This window comes from Rhinolophus sinicus, chromosome 1 (genome assembly GCF_057876585.1).
Source record: "Rhinolophus sinicus isolate RSI-liver-muscle chromosome 1, RSI-T2T, whole genome shotgun sequence".
In the NCBI taxonomy this organism is placed as follows: domain Eukaryota; kingdom Metazoa; phylum Chordata; class Mammalia; order Chiroptera; family Rhinolophidae; genus Rhinolophus; species Rhinolophus sinicus.
The window spans coordinates 120,970,625-120,987,497 of record NC_142501.1 but is presented as its reverse complement, the minus strand read 5'-3'; the positions used below and the strand labels follow the sequence as shown (position 1 = coordinate 120,987,497).

At 37.0% G+C, this 16,873-nt stretch overlaps 1 protein-coding gene across 2 annotated transcripts in view; it reads right to left on the bottom strand.

The window, feature by feature from the left end:
* The window catches only part of PLXDC2 (plexin domain containing 2), a 391,914-nt gene that overhangs the window by 169,623 nt on the left and 205,418 nt on the right, over positions 1-16,873 (bottom strand). For both annotated transcript variants that reach the window (XM_019756009.3, XM_088789077.1), the window contains one exon: positions 12,748-12,817. In XM_019756009.3, the coding sequence (XP_019611568.1) occupies positions 12,748-12,817 (70 nt within the window). The remainder of the gene's footprint in view (positions 1-12,747; positions 12,818-16,873) is intronic.

Here is a 16,873-nt window from a genome sequence, read left to right as displayed (position 1 = left end):
ACCATGTGTGAGAGTTCTGTCAATGAACTATCACCTCCCTCTATCCCCCTCCTTTCTAGTCTTCTGTCTCAGCCCAATTTAGGTCCCACTGCTTTTTTACCAGACAATGGGGCTGCTTTCCAGCAGCCCTACTTTTCAGCCAGGACCCTCCTTTCCATGCACCTTTCACAACAATGTACACAAAGAAACAATCATAGTAATTTCCTCCAGAAAACCTTCAATGACTGCCTCATTGGTTACTAAATTAAGTTTAGCTTTCTCCTTCAAGGACTTATACATAGTGCCTCTAGCCTATCTCTTTGACCTCTCAGCAATATTTCCATTCGTCTCACGCACGAGTCACTGGACCACTCACCACTCTCCACATCTGCTGTACATAGTTTGCCTGTATTTCTACTCCCTCTGCCTGCAATTCCCTTCCCCAGCTTCTCAGCCTACCAAAATCCTACTGTTGCTTCAAGATTCAAATCAAATGGTACTTCCTCCATAAATCCACTCGTTACACATGCTGTGGAAATTAATTATTGTCATTTTTTTGTTTTATAATCTGGACTTCCAAAGTCATTGGTAATATCTCTACAATGTATGATGTGTGTGTGTGTGTGTGTGTGTGTGTGTGTGTGTGTGTGTGTAAATTTAACGTTAGATCTTTGAACTGAACCACTTTAACATTTCCTATTTTGCCTATTCATGAGTGGTTCTTAAGGTCCACAGCATATATTATTTATGGTTTTCCCTAAATACTGATTGCATTACCACTGTGGGGAGGATATGCTGGAATGAGTCTCACAACTAGTTGTGAATTCAGCTTGTGTCCCAGCATCCCAGCATCTACGTTCTTTAGACAAGGTCAAATGCAATTTGGGGAGGAAATTATATGCTGTAGTAATATTTCTCAACTGTGGAATAGATATATTCCTCAGAAAATATAAAAAAAAGGGCTAACCTTCATTGAGTGTTTAGCATTTGTCAAGGATTATTCTATGCATTTCATATGTATTATAACATTGAATTCTCACAACAATTTGTATAGAAGGTACTATTGATATACCCAATTTATATATAAGAAATCTAAGGAAAAGAAGGCACAAAACTACTAATTACAGAGGCAGGGTTTGAACCAAGGCCATGATACTCTGTAGCTTGCACCTTTAACCAACACACTGCGCCGTCTGCCCGGTGATAAATATGGAAGGTCTACTACAGGTATACTGTAGCCTACCCACCTGTATAGGTAAATCATATATCTCTCCCTCTCTTGGGGACAGAGACCATGCCTGCTGGTATACTTCCTCAAAGTGCTCAGCGTTGTTCCTTGTAAACAGTGGACTCTAGTACTAAAAGGTTCACTAAAATGTTGACCCTTGGTACTTCTCTTCAACCCAGAACAAGATCACATTCACTCATAGTTCTTTCTTCTTCAATGCGAGGTTATAGACTCTCATTTGCCTTTGGATTTTTCCCTAAGAATTAATTTAATACATATTGGAATCATTTAGCTTCTTCACTGCATCTATGTATGTAATCATTGGCACGGAAAGTGCAGCATTAGGGAGGAAGTCTTTAAACCTAGGGACCAGTTGTCAGAAACAGAGTTAAAGTAGGTTTGAAACACCTCCAGGCATTCATGGTCCCTAGTGCTCTGAAGTATTCACATTTTTACTTTTTGACCCATTGCTGTTAAGATCATTTTGATTTTATAGAAACAAAAGGCATAATGACTTATAAAGCCTATACTATGAGAATTTATATATTCGTTTCTTTCATTCCGAGCAAGGGGAAATATATTTCATCAGCATTCGAGTTAAGGCACAGGAAGGGCGGTGTGACCAAATGCCATAACCAACACACGCTTGACTAAAAACATTGAGAGCATTTTAGGATACATCAGAAGTAGCAGGAAAATGCTTCATAAACACAGGATATGGAAACCACTATCCACGGACAGCAAGGCTGCTCCTAAATGGAGCTTGTTTGTTTATCTTTTAAAACAGACTGCAAATATATTACCCCTGGTTTTAAGGGATCTACTTCATTAGATTAAGAAATTGCTTTTTTCCCTTGCTATCAAGTGGCTCTTCACCAGGGATAGTGGGTCTCATGGCCAAATGTCAAGGTCTAAATACTTAAATTTCATCTAGTGGAGAAAGAAAAATCACTTAAGGTTAGAAGGTCCCAGGGGTTGTACTATCACTCCAGATTTTACAAACACTGGACAACACTGATATTTACTGGCATAAAGCTACTCTCTGTGTAAGGGAAATGGAATGAACATGATGAATTGTGGTTTGCTATACGGAAATGAACAACTTGGAATATTTTTTAAGTTATTCAGCAAGCTAAACATTTTTACCCTCAGTGGTCAGTGTTAATAAATTACCTGAAATAGTCTCTAAGTTACAGATAGATTCTCAGTATCTTCAAGCAGAACTGCACACATGAAGACCTACTCTGTGAGCCAAAGCATGGGAGGTAAAGGTGGAACGTGCAAACCTACTATGTGGCTGTCAGATAAGATGCTGTGGTCTGTGCCGGCCTGTGTGGGCCAAGAGGAAGCAAGTTTGACTCCCACACGAAAGGACGGCAATGTGTGGTTGAACTAACAACCCCAAATTGATTGAAAGGTCATAAAATCAAGACCTCCAGAATGGTATTTTCGACATTTGTGTTCTTAACTCTGCCTTGCCAAGACTGGGGACTCACGCAAGCTCTTTCTTAGTTATGCGTTTACTCTTTATCCTTCAAAATTGGAAAGAAACGGGTTTTTATACATTCTTTTACTTTACACTTAGGATACAAAAGGCTCTCCTATAGAAGACTTTAATTTTAGAAAAGACATTGCCTTTAATATGCGCCAAGGATAAGAGGGAGAGCAGCTCCTCAGATTGGCATTTATACCACTTCTCTGAAGCTAACTGCTCTGACTTGATTTTGCAAGGAGTGACTGTAAATGCTCATTTCAGGAACGAATTATCTGAATGAGGTGGTTGTGACAGATACTGTCTTGCTGAATCCTACTCTTGAAGGGAAAAAAAAAAAAGCCTTCTCCTCTATGCCCCCTTTGAGATCTTATCCACACAGCACATGGTTATAATATTAATCCGAACAAGGTGAGAGGAGACCGTCAATCTATGTTTCTCATTGGGGAAATACTGACAAGAATATGCAGAACTCCCTTGAAAAATAACAACATAAAAAAGAATAGGGGAGAGGGGATAAGCCATATTATAGCATAGAGAGAATAGATGTGGGGAAAAGTTAACATAAGACATCAGGCACAAACTGTCTTTCAATGCTGCCAATCCACACACACACACACACACACACACATGAAAAGAGCAAGTACCTGTCCCCAATGACAAATTCTGGAAGTCAGGCACAAAACAGAGGTGACATTGAGCCTTCCAAGAACAATCCTGTGCACGTGGCCTAAATCTTGACGTGTCAATCAAATATTACAAAGAAGTAATTAGATCAGCTATCGAGGGATGAGTAAAGACTTTTTTTCTTTTCCTTTTATGGTTCATAGGCAGCTGTAGTCGAATTTCTGCCTAAAACCTCTCATTGCTTTCTCTAAGTGTAAGGAGAAAGCTTTTTATAAGTTCATTTTTACTACCAAGTGTCCGTTGAGCAGATGGTACATAAAGGTGCTGTGTTTCTTAAAATGTGTTTTTTCCCCAAGCAAGCATAACACACATAAGAATCACCTGGGGAACTTTTAAAAATCACATTCTCGAGTCCTGTTGCCAGAAGGTCTAATTGAACAGGAGTGGTGGTGCCCAGAGGTGCTTGGGGCTGGGGCTTTAGTCTACACTGTCCACATCAGTTTTCCCATCTCTCAAATAAAATAATAACTAATTTAAAGTACAAAACTTACACACATCTTGAAATGTGAAACGTTAGAAAATTTTGCTATTTTTATTAAAATGAAACAGACCCTAGGAGAAAACACTGTGCAGGCTTCAACACTCTTTACTACAGTCATCTTAACCCTGACCTCATCTTCCAGCCGAGTTGCTGACCTGTGTCCCCCCCACAAACGCCCTCCCCGCCGAAATTCTACACCAGCCAGTGTAGGTCTGTGCAGAACAGATTTCCACATTTTTAAAAAGAGACATTCCAGGTAACTCTGAGGCAGAGCCTATTATTCATTCTTACCTTTTATCAGTTCAGTGGCAGCCACCTGCTAAGCAGGATATATTGAAAAATACTATTGCAGTTTAGTTGATGAAAATGAGGTTTTTTAAAAACAACAACAACAAACAAACAATTGAATAGCAGCTTCCCCCTAGCCCCCAAGAGGTGAGAGACTGGTACTAAGGTGCAAGCTGCAGGAGAAATGCTGGAGGATCAACCATTGCACAAACACCATTGCCTCTAGAAGAAAAAGAAATGCATGCTTTTGCCTTAGACCAGACAGGTGTGCCATCTACCTGTGTATAGAAAAAGCAAGTGATTTGTATAGTCTGTATGTATGTAGAAGAGACAGTTATTTATTGCACAAGGAATACACTGAAGTGAGGAAGCCACTTGGACAATATTAAAAGGCACAGATTTCTCACTAGAGATATTTTTACAGATGCAGAGCTAATGTAATTCCTTGCCAGTACCACCGCCTTCGTGAGCACCTTCAATAGCTGGTCCTGAGATCCTGCATTCTACATGTTCTTGACCGAACACTATACTGAGGTATCCGCGGCTGTCCCATCAGGTCATCTTCCCTCTGCCCAACAGTGTGTTTGCTGACAGCGGCCAGCAGCTGTCCATTATCCGACATAACTGTTCTTTCTGAGGAATCCTGTGGTCTGGAGTTCGTCCCTTCTGACCTACGTCCATCCCTGACTCTACGCCTTCACTGATAGGCAGCCATGTACCCAGCTTCCTCAGGGTGGCTCCGTTACTCAGAATGACTGATCAGTCACCTAAAGAGATGACCGCTTATCAAAGAAAAAAACATTTATTTAGAGCTGAGCTCAAAGACTAAAACTTCATAAACAGTAAACTCATAAATGGTAAATTTTATCCTATGTATATTTTAACCACAATTAAAACATATATTAGAAGTTTTCACTCTATCATTTAGTTGTTGTTGTGTTTTTTTTTTGCCAAACTTAATTGTTCGAAATTCTCTTAATTTTGTGTTTTTGTAGGTTAATCTACAAGTGCTGTGGATTTTCTCTACAAGCTATTAGCTAAAAGGATGCTTTGTTTTTTAAGTAGCTGTGGAAATTGACAATAAACCAATTAAAGGCAATTTTCCCCATCTTTTTTGCCTTCAGCAGAACCTTCTTATTTGAACAATAATTCAAGCAGATTAAATGAAAATCTCTCTGCAGTCTTTGGGCTAGTCAGATCAACAAAGTAATCTAAACCCACCATAATCCCATTGGAAATACCCAACAAAACTTTTAGAACTACTATTTTTTAGTACTGTTGTCTCAGCTCCAGAACTGTATCAGTTGAAGTGAGAATATAATTTTGAGCTGTTTTTACATTATACTTACTGGCTTTTAGTGGATTATTAAAAAAAGAAGAAAAAATTGGGAAAAGATCCTAAAAATAAAGGTAGCATTGAAATAATAGGTACACATAAGGATATCTGTCTCCTAATTCAAAGGTAAAACATCACACATAAATTTAACTAAACAAATATTTAATTTGCATTTGGGGTGGGTCTTTAATACATTCTCAAACTGGATTATTGGCAATTAAGTGAGTCTCAAGTCTATGAAAGGCAGCTTGGATGCCACTGGGGGAATGTCCATCCTGTATCCCCACCATCAGTTTACCCATAACTAACTTTATGCTTTGATGACTTGTTCTTAAAGATCTTGTTATACAGACAAGAAGCAAATGATATACGTGGTCTGCTGATTATAATAATGCCTGTTACCCAGCTTTAAACATTGATACCAGAATTAGAGAGAAACATTTCAAAACTCTTCTGCCATGTGTTTGTTACAAAGTTGCTAAGACTTTTGGGTAGTCACAGATTCACAGAATGTCCATCCTGGGGGCTTTTTAGAAGAGAATTTGCACTGCACTTAAGGGATGACAGATACATCCATGCTAATAAAGAAGACATCCCAAGTCCTCTCCAGGCCAATATACCTCCCAGTCATGACTGGACGAGCCAGCGTGTAATAGGAGCAGTTAGAGGTCATGCCGAGTTAAGTCTCTAAACACCCCGTGAGGCATGGCTAATCCTATCAAACACACAAACAAACAAACAAGCAAAACCACAGACAAACTGCTTTAACAAGCAAGCCCAATTTTAGAGAGAAAGTATTTTGAAAAGGAATAAAAGAGAAAACTTACATATACAAAGTACAGTAATAATAATATATGCTATTTCTGTAGTATTTTCTATGAAATACATCATTAACATATATTAGTTAATTTAATCTTGACAAAAATCCCTATGACCTACATTCTTTTATTGTGCTATTTTACAGATCAGGAAACTGAGGCAAGAGAGATTAAGGAATTTGCTGAAGATCATACAGAGGTGACTGGCTTGACTTACGAACCACACATTCTGACTCAAGAGTGCATTTATCTTAACTTAGATGCCAGATTGCTTCTCCAAGAAAATGAATTTCAGTTGCTGGCTTCAGCAAGAATTGAGGGAGCTCTTTTGAATTCATTCCTAAAATGACCAGGATCTGAAGTCAGCTCTGCATTGCTTAGTGTTTTTCTTTTCCCCCCTTCTTTTCAAGGATGGGACCACTAGTGTTAGAGCATCTGCTGTATGGTATTACTTTATCAATTAAACAGAGTCACCTAGACTCCCTTTGTATTCAACTGGGTGATGTATTTGAGCATCTGTGTAATACTGTTATTTATCTGAATTACTGATGCAGTGACTAAGGAAGAATGCAAGCAAAATACGTGTTGCCAGTGTTTTAAATAAAGCCTGGATCCAGAAGAGTATAAATGGCACCTTCTACAGACAAATGTTCATTCCTAAGTGAATGTCCAAGCACTAGCGACAAGTAGATTTATGACAATGGAATAGGATAAGCCTGGAAAATCTACTTTGTACCCAGACCTCATCTCTGCTGATCAACCTTCCCCGATTCCCCAATCATGACTTATCCGTCATACACCAATGGTCCTCTCTCTTTTGTTTGCGTATAATTGTCCTCTTTCGTTCTACCCATATTTCTGCCTGTAGCATTTTTCTGGCTTTTCCTATTGACTCAAGTAGGGTTGCTGGGTGGCCCCTCTCTGGGCCTCTTTCTGCTTCAGCCACACTTCACCCCCATCCACAAGGAGGCGGTGCTAGTGAAATATGACATGTTGATACAGAATAGAAACAAAAGGTCATGTGAATATGTAATTCATAAAGCCACTGGGAAAATACATTTTGGCATATCTGCTGAATCTGCTGCTGGATGTTGGGCACTAGAGTAAATTACCAAGGAGCACTTCTAAGACGAGCTGTCCAGTTTTCAGAAGTAAATCACAGAGAATTATTTAGCTACCACAAGGCAGACATCACAGAATTTATCTTTCTGTCCAGGAATCCTTGCGGCTGTGTTTATTAACTTTAAATTAGTGAACCCAATTGGAATGGGTTTACTTCTGTCCAGCATCTATCTCCTCAGGGCCTTCCCTTCATACATCAGATTGCCAGACACCCATAATCTCTGCTCTCTGTTCATAATAATAAAAAAAAGACAAAAATACCTCCATTCACTTTTTTTTTTACCAGATTCAGAAAGTTAATGGATGCATCAAGTTCTGTTACTTGAGGTTATAGACTCGAAAAACGATGGGGTTGGTATTTATAAATTGATCATCATGAGTAATAAGTACCTCTCCACTGCTCTTTAAAAACTTTTTATAACTGTTATGAATCAAGTCCCTCTAAAAAGCATGAAGTGTTATTTGGAACTACAATTAAAATGTTGCTATTTGAAAGTGAGAACGAACAAAAAGCTGAAACATTTGATAATATACTTCCTGAAAACCCAACCAAAATAAAAGGCACTACTTTTGAACCCCTCTTATTGCAGGAAAAATGATTTTGACCAGATATAGGAAATTAGTCTAAATTTGAATTGAATATACCAAATTAGAATTGAATATACAGAGTAATGGCTGTTTTTACTTAGGGAAACTAGTGGACTAGGACACAGGGTAAGATGGGAAATTTACTTTTTACTTTTGTTTGTTTGACTTTTTAAAATATCATATATTAATTTTTCAGATATTAAAAATTGATTACTTAATGAACATTGTATATTTACTTTATTAATTATCATTTATTAAATATGATGTGGCAAACAAAATTAAACAGATTTAAAATTCTAAACAGTTTTCTTATTCAATCTCCAACTAGAAATTAGTGGAGAAAGGAAGGGAGGGCAAATCCTTCATATAATCAAGGAAAACAATTCATGGTCATCATTATCTTTTGAATTCATGTCATCTTTGATTTTTAATTTCATGTACAACTGCCTGCAATTCCACACGCTACTTTAATCAGCATACATCTACATACTTAAATTTTGGGGCCAGAATTATCTGGATGACTTCAACTCTTCTCTTCCCCATTACGTAAATCAGTACTTACCTCCCCACCCCACCCTTTTTTATCATCATAGTTATATGTACCCACAATGGACTCATGAAAAAATATTACTAGTGATGGTCGCAAGAGTTAAAAATCAAATCCTCAAACTTAATTCTACTTCTTGAAGCATTTAAAAGACAGCCTTAGCAGTCCAATAATAAAAAATAACCAGTATATTCATATATACTGAAAAATAAAAGGCAGTATGACATGCAAACCATATGACTTATTGGTGCCATTAACAGAAATAATTTTATGAAATGCACCAATCATTCATTTTTTAATGTGTGAAATATTTATATTCTGGAGTATCTTTTAAATAGAAAGATAAACTCATGTGTTCAGATTCTGCTACTAGTGAACCAGAAAATAAGATGGTATTTCCAATTTGTTCTGTGTATTATTTGAGCGGATGATTGAAGCTTTTGAAAATTAAAATGCTTAATAAGAAAAGATTCATTTTTTCAGTTCATAAATAAATGACCAGACATCTGTATTTTTAAATTACTTTTTGTTTTGAAATTGTGTTGATCCTAGCAATAACACAAGATATTATCTTTAAGTTCATTTAAGGTTTAAATAAATTTGTGCTATGTGGAGAGAGAGAGAGAGATTGATTATAAGGGAGGTATGGGAAATGGGAAAACATTGAGGTAGAAATGAGGAGAATTGTAGTTTAAAATATCCACTTTAACCTTTCACTGTTTTTTCCCCAAATCCAATGTAGAAACAAGTTCAAGAAGAATTTGTAGATCGTCAAGAATATCTCTTGATAGGTTCACAGAAACCTATGTGTTCCTACTTAAACTCCCAGTTCCCAATCTATTTGGAACAGCCTGCAGTAAACTTTATTTAACCTAACTGTGGTCTATTTTTCTTCCAAGCCTTTCACGGTTAGTAACTTTTTAAGATTTGTAATGTGATGAGCATTTGTTAGGTAAGTCTATCTGCTGATAACACCTAGGCAATCACAGAAGAGACCCATCAAACGTGTGTGGTTCAGAAGTGCTCTTTTAAAGTGTTAGCTTTATTCACTGAGTCCTAATGGATCCTTTAGGCTGGAAACCTTTGCAACCATAGAGATTAAACAAGTCAAATGATGTGTCTTGCCCTGCCTCCCTCGCTCCTTTTCCATTGCACCCATCCTAGTTCAGACACTATAAACCATGCAGAAGAACTGAAAAACCTGCTGCTAACTGCTCCCTTTGCCTTCATCCCCTCACCTTACACTGCTCCCCACTGCCAAATCTGTTCTTTTCTCAAAGAAACCCAATGCTTGCTGGGCATTATCCAAATTTCTAACGTTCAAAGTATTTCTCATTACTCTTCCCACTAGGCTCTTAGTCCAATGCTCCACTCCAAATAAACACATTTACTTGATGGACCTCCAAATATGCTCGATATGGGCTCAGCACTACCACGTAGCTCAGCACCCCCTTGTCTGGAATGTCCCTTCCCTATCCACCTCTTTTCAACCTGACTCTTGGCCTAAAATTCCATGAAAGCCAATGTCCAATGTTATCTTTTTCACAAACCTGTACTTGATTGGTCCAACAAGAGTGACTTCCTCTTCGGGCAACCGTCCACTCCTTAGCACTTAACGTCGGCATTCTCTTACTGCTTAGCCATAAACCCCTTTCTCTTCTTAGATTCTAAGCTTCTGACCAGAAGTCATAGTTTATTTTTCTCTACATACATTGAAGAATCATGTACTGTGCCTTTTACATAGTAGGGGCTCAATCATGATTGATTGAATGAATCATCAATGAAAGTGCAGACACGCTATTTATGTAGCTGAATACTTTTATAGGAGATTCTGGTTTCCTTTTGAAGAAACCCAGGTCCACAACTATAGTAGCTTGCCTATGGCTCTCTAAACAAGGTATGCCTTTATATGCAAGTCCCATGCTAGCGTATTTTAAGTAACAGAAAAAAAGTTTCTTTACATTAGTGTTTTCTTCAGAGAAGATAGAGATCATTCAAGACACCAGATTTTCAGGATCTTTTCAAAGGAAAATGGGACTTTGAGCAATAAAGATGACGTAGCCATCTGTTTGGGTTTTTTTCCTACCAACTTGGCTAATGGAAATCTTACTCCACATTGGCTGAATCACTGACATGAGATTCAAGACAAAGCAATTTGAGAAGTTGAAAGTGCAAAGCTGTCTATATTTTTAACACTGTGTGTATAGGTTCTGAACAAATGTGATTAATCATTCACTTTAAAATTCACTGGAACACTGGTAACCTAAAGGTCAGAAAATATGACTAATGTCCATATTATACGATGACAACATTTATATCATACTTTAAAGATGTGAGAGAACATGATGTAATTCATGGCTTATAGGAGCAATCTTTTAATTTTACCTTTCTCCTTTTCATTCAATCTTTCAACATATTAATTAAATGCCTATTAAATGCTTGGCACCATAGAAGCACAGAAATACATGGTGAGTTCAAAAAGACAGCCTTTCTGTGAATTTTACTTATATGTAGTCCTTCTTTGTACATAAAATTAGTACTTTTAGAACTGCAGCCTTTGGTTTTCCCTAAAACTAGCTCTTCTGCTTGAGTCTGTAATTTTTGTTCACAGCATCATTTTTCTCCCTGGGATTGAAGCCACAGAATCACCAAGGCTCTCAATATTTGTCACATAAACTATTGCAATATTCTTCCAATTTTATGTACGAACTCCAGCCTTTTTTATATGGTAAGGCATTACACAAATGTGTTGATTCATCTTCATAAAGTTTACTACTTACCTAACGACTGATGACTCAAATTCCCCCTTGAGGCATTAGATAAAATACCGCAACCTGCTTTTTTCTTCTAAATATGCCATTTTTTTGGTAAACATACCCCTAGTTTCACTCAAACTCATTTAATTACTATCCCAAACTTACCCCACCTATTTCTTCTTCTGCATTTTTCTTGCTATTCCTCCCTGTCATGTTCTTTGTCCCCTACACAACCACAACAATTGTGACGGACTTCAAGAAATACCTTAAACAATAATTTCTCTAGACAGTCTTAAAGGATCATCACAGATGTTGGAGCTTTATCATCCCTGAAAAATCCATATTTCATCATTTGTATTTTCTAAGGAACTCCCTACATTCTACTTCACCTTGCCCAATAGTCCACTAGTCTATACATCCCTAAAGCAGAGGTAGCTTTATTTATCATTGCTTGCAGTAGGTGCTCAAAAACTTTCATTTGGTCATGGATATTTCTGATTATTGATCTTTTTCTGAATTCTATATATCTGTGACGTTTTATATTAAAATGTGGCAAGAGTGATCAACATGGTTTCCACACCGTCCAAAAGACCAATAATAAAACCTGGCGAGGGGAAAGGACTCCGGCCCATGCTTCAGGCATGGGTGCTCCACAGCCTTTTCATCACATCTGTGGATTTCTTTCAATTTGCTCCTTTATTTACTCCTCCATTTTTATGTTTTTCTCTCATGCTTATACTTCTCTATACTAGGCCTGAAGGGATAGTCTCTGGTATTTTGCTTATCTCTGTCAGTAACACTCAAAGGTTAAAATATTTCTGACTTCTGGGAAAAACTATAAGGACTGATAATTGCCTTTCTAGGGAACTGCTAATCTCTAAACTAACCTCCAGAGTTTGTGGAGAAAAACAGAATGAAAAGAATTCAAATGAATTTCAGTGTTTATTTTTAAAACTCTCAAATGAATAGTCCGTCAACACAGGTGGCATTCAAGGAAAAACCAAACAATTAAAGCTAATATACTTGTGGTTGTGTATGCGTGTGTATGTATATTTATATCTATCAACTATATACATTAAAAGAAAATAAAAATACTTCAATGGTTTCCTTAGGGATGTTTTCTTTCCAGTTCTAGTCCCATTCGTGTAGTCTTACTATACTTTCAAAAATGAATTAAAACTCAGGAGGAAAGCAGAGGTGGTGAATCTAAGCTAAAAATTAATATAACTACATTTTTTTTCCTGCTGAAAAGTTTTTCCTATAGCTATACTACTCTTTATTAGGTTTTATTTATACCCACAACTTTGTGATAGAATACAATGGTTTTCCCAGTAAATGTCCCTCTTGAAATATGGAGTAAATTAAAAATAATGACTATAGTGAAACTGTAGATTATTTAGGGTGAATGGGTAGAAAACCACTTACCCCCTGTTGCCACAGTGATTTCACGTAGAAAATGGCCATAAAATGGAAAATCGAAGGACAGATTCACTCTCTGCAAGGAACAACAACCAGAAAAGAAAATCAATAATGTGCATAATAGTAAATGTAATATGAAGTAACTTCCACTTACAAAAATGATACTTCTATTTTACACCATCATCATAGTTGCCTCTTAAAACTGGAATCTGGGATGATAATAAAGGGTATTTTTTTCTGGTAATTAAATGTTTGAAGTATGTGAAAAGAATAAAGTTGGGCTATTACAGTCTGTTGGTCTGTTCTTTGCTTCCAGAGGGAATCTGGAAGTTTCAAGTCTGAATCAAATATTCTCTCTGGCATCACCACTGCCTGTTAGATATCCACTGAAAGTCGGTTCAGTCATCACCATGAGCAATATGTTCTGGGGTTCTTTGTAGTTTGATTAGTCTTCTCCACAACAGTAGATATGTTATCTGTCAAGTTTCATTGAACAAAAATCAAAAGATTTTCTTTGACACAATTATGTATTCAATTTTTTTTCTGTATATCCTATAGTTGAAAGGCAGTTTCATGGAACAAGATATCTTGCACCTACAGATCTAGACCTGCAGATATTTTCAGTTTTTAGATGCAGTGAGTTCTCCAGATTCAGTATATTATGGCCACCTTTAAAGTATAGTCGAAGAATAAAAAATGCTTGTTACTGGAGAGCTACTTTAGTATAGAGAAAACGTAGGGAAACTTAAGAATAAAGTTGATAAATTTTGCTCCTCTTTTTTCTAAAAAGGGGCCTGAAGCTTGAATTTTACATATATAATTTATTGTTACATAGTATATATAATATATATCATATTATATGCTTTATATATAATATATAATATTTATATAGTAAAGTAACAAAAACAAAACAGCAAAGCAAAACAAAGAAACAAAAATCCTAGATTTTTTTGTATGTTTGAGATAATATGAACCAGATACTATTAGACGAGAAACAAGAAAAACAATGAGCTATGACAAAGATGATCCACTGAAATAAAAGAATCCAGAGGGAAATTAATTAGTTGGTTTGGAGCCCAATAGCATTACAAACTACCAATAGTAAAAGGCTATTGTGTTAAAATTCAACAATTTCTATATTTTATCTCTCTCAAGGCACACATCTTAAAAAAAGAGAGAAGTATATTTAGATTGAATTTAGTTCTTTCCAATTTTGCAAATGATTGCTTTTTTATGTCCATCAGAGATTTCCAATAAATTATTTGGCATGGCATTAATCATTCAAAATTCACAGTGACTTTCAATTAGGTTTTCTTTCCTTTTTAATGAAAGCTGCATCTTCACACCGGGTTTATCATCATTTTAATTTTTTGCTGACTAATGGGAACAACAAAACCCATTTTCATAGGACTAACTAAAATGAGTGATTGCTACTAACCCTAAAATAAAAGCTTCAATGGAAAAATCATATATCTTTAAGAAAGTGTCAGAAACAATTTTTTAAAGGCAATCGTTGTAGTATATTGTTCTCCATCATTCTAATTTATTTCCATGCTCATGAGCAAATTGGTAAAATTTACAAACCTTTGGCATTCTCACTTCTACAACCGGAGTCTGGTTTAAATATCTATCCATGACAAACTCTATCAGTTACTACTAAGGATGAGCCAGAGGAATATGACATTAGTTTCTCAACCACTGCAAGTATTTCAATAGTTTTAGAATAAGATACAGATACACAAATATATAAATTAAAGACTTTTAAAAAATAAAATAAGTTCTTAAAGAAAATTTGTTACTACATCATCTTAAAAAGCAATCAATGCATGAAATGATCCCCTGTTTAAATGACCTCTTTGCCTTAGTTATTATCACCATGACTACTTCACACTGATAAGAAATAACAATACCAATTTAATAGGATGCTAGCTTCTCAGCAGTTGGGAAATTTCTCTCCAGGCACTACTGAAACCCTTTCCCGAGTGTAGGTCACTATTATTGCAGTAACTTCCTCATAGGTGTCCTGGCTCCTACAATTCATTCTCCATCCTATCTAGCATATCGCTTCCCTACTTCAAATCATTCAGTCTCGAATCCCACAGTCCTTGGCATTAATGCCAAAATAGTGAAATGCATTCTAAGGCCCACCAGTAATAGCTCATGCTACCTCTCAATTTTCCCTTCACCGCCTCTGCTCCAGCCAACCATCTAGAATATCTTTTAGTTTACACCCGCACCCTTAATCCTTGGCTCTGGTAAAAGGATTTTACCTTTTACCAAAAGGATTTTACCAGAGCCAAGGATTACCGCCAGAGTCTGATGTCTCTTCTGACGGCTATTGTCTCTCAACCTTGGTCAGTCATGGCTTCCATATTCTTTCAGCCGTGGCTGAGTTTGAGTTACCTCAAACACCAACCCTGACATAAGGACTTAGAGGCAGACAGTTTTTCAGGAAGGTGATCCTAGGACCCATTTGCTAAAGGAAGCAGCAGAAGTGAGATAAGGAAAAGAGAAACACCAGCAATAGGTACGTTATTGGGTATATTACCACTAGAGCCAGGTCTCCCCTTGGAGATTCTCTGAGAAAGAGCAGGGAAAACATGGCTGAGAATCATTTCACTGGACAGCAGGAGATTGGAACCATATCCATCAACTCCCATCCCCTCCTGATTGAAGTTTGCTCCTGAAGGTGGTTAACTACCCTAATCCATCAGACTACTCTTGTTTGTACTGTCGGCCAGAAAGAAGAGATACAGGACTTGAGCTAGAAAGTTGCTAGTGTGTTAGAAACTGCCTCCCACAGCCTCCCACTCAGGGAGGCAGAGGGATACGGGGCAAAGCACCGACAGGTCCAGCCGAGTGTCACCTCCTCAGAGAGTCGTACCTTGCTTTTCAGTTGAAGTTATGTCTTCCTACTGCATCTCACCTAGCGTTCTCTACATATACACGTACACATAAAACAACTGCCTAAGGTTCATATTCTAACTGCTTCGAAGCAAAACTGACTCAGCAAAGGGTACTTAGATATGGCCTTCTGTGGGAAACTGGAATTCGAATCCAGGTTTGATTCACAGCAAAGGCAGTGCTCTTAATTGCTGAGATATTAAACACAAAATGATAAGAAAAGTCACACTTAAAGGCAAAGTTTTAAAAATTATTATTATCCCTTTTTAAAATTAAATTTATAAAGGTGACAATGGCTAGTAAAATTACATAGGTTTCAAGTGTATAGTTCTGTAACACGTCATCTATATATCACATTGTGTGCTCACCACCCAGAGTCAGTTCTCCTTCCATCACCATATATTTAACCCCTTTACCCTTGTCTATATCCATTTTTAAAACGCACATATACACAGACACACAAAAAATACTAAATCATAAACAGAAACACTCAAATTTCAAAGTGCTTTGAAGCTAAATGGTTATATATTCAACATAATTACCTTTGGGTAATTGGATGATTATTCTATCTCAGTATGGTATATAAAATAGGCATTGGTGGAGCTGAAGGAAAGTTTTATTTGTTCATTCATTCATCCAGTCAATTATTTATTCAACACTTTATATATGCCAGACACTAACTCAGAGACTGAGGATAAAACAGTACATAAGCCCCACCCAGTTCCTTCCTTCAAGGAATTCACAAAGTGGTACAGGACAGGGTCAAAGAAGGACAGGCAAGGGCAGAGTAAAGAGCAGGAGAAGATGGCAAAACCAGAGGAGATGGCACTGACTCTTTCAAAGGTACTACAGAAGTTAGCCAGATGAGACCTGAGGGCAGGGGAGCGGAAGGGATGGGTCAAAACATACGTAGAAAGTGACACTGGAAGGACTCTGTGATTCATTGGAAATAAGGGTTGGGAGTGAAGGAGGGTGATGCAGAATAAGGGACAGGTTTCTAGCTGTGTGACTGTTACACCACACAGCCACCAACTGAAATGATGAATATGGGAATTTATTTTGGTTAGGTGTGAGAAGACTTGCTGTGGCACTAATTAGTTAGGCTTCCTTTATCTACATAAAAAAAATAATTAAAAATGACCCAAAAATGTATATATCACAACTCTTCTACAACCAGAAAGGCTAAGAGAATCTTGGATATTGTCACAATAAAGCAAATGTAAAGAAA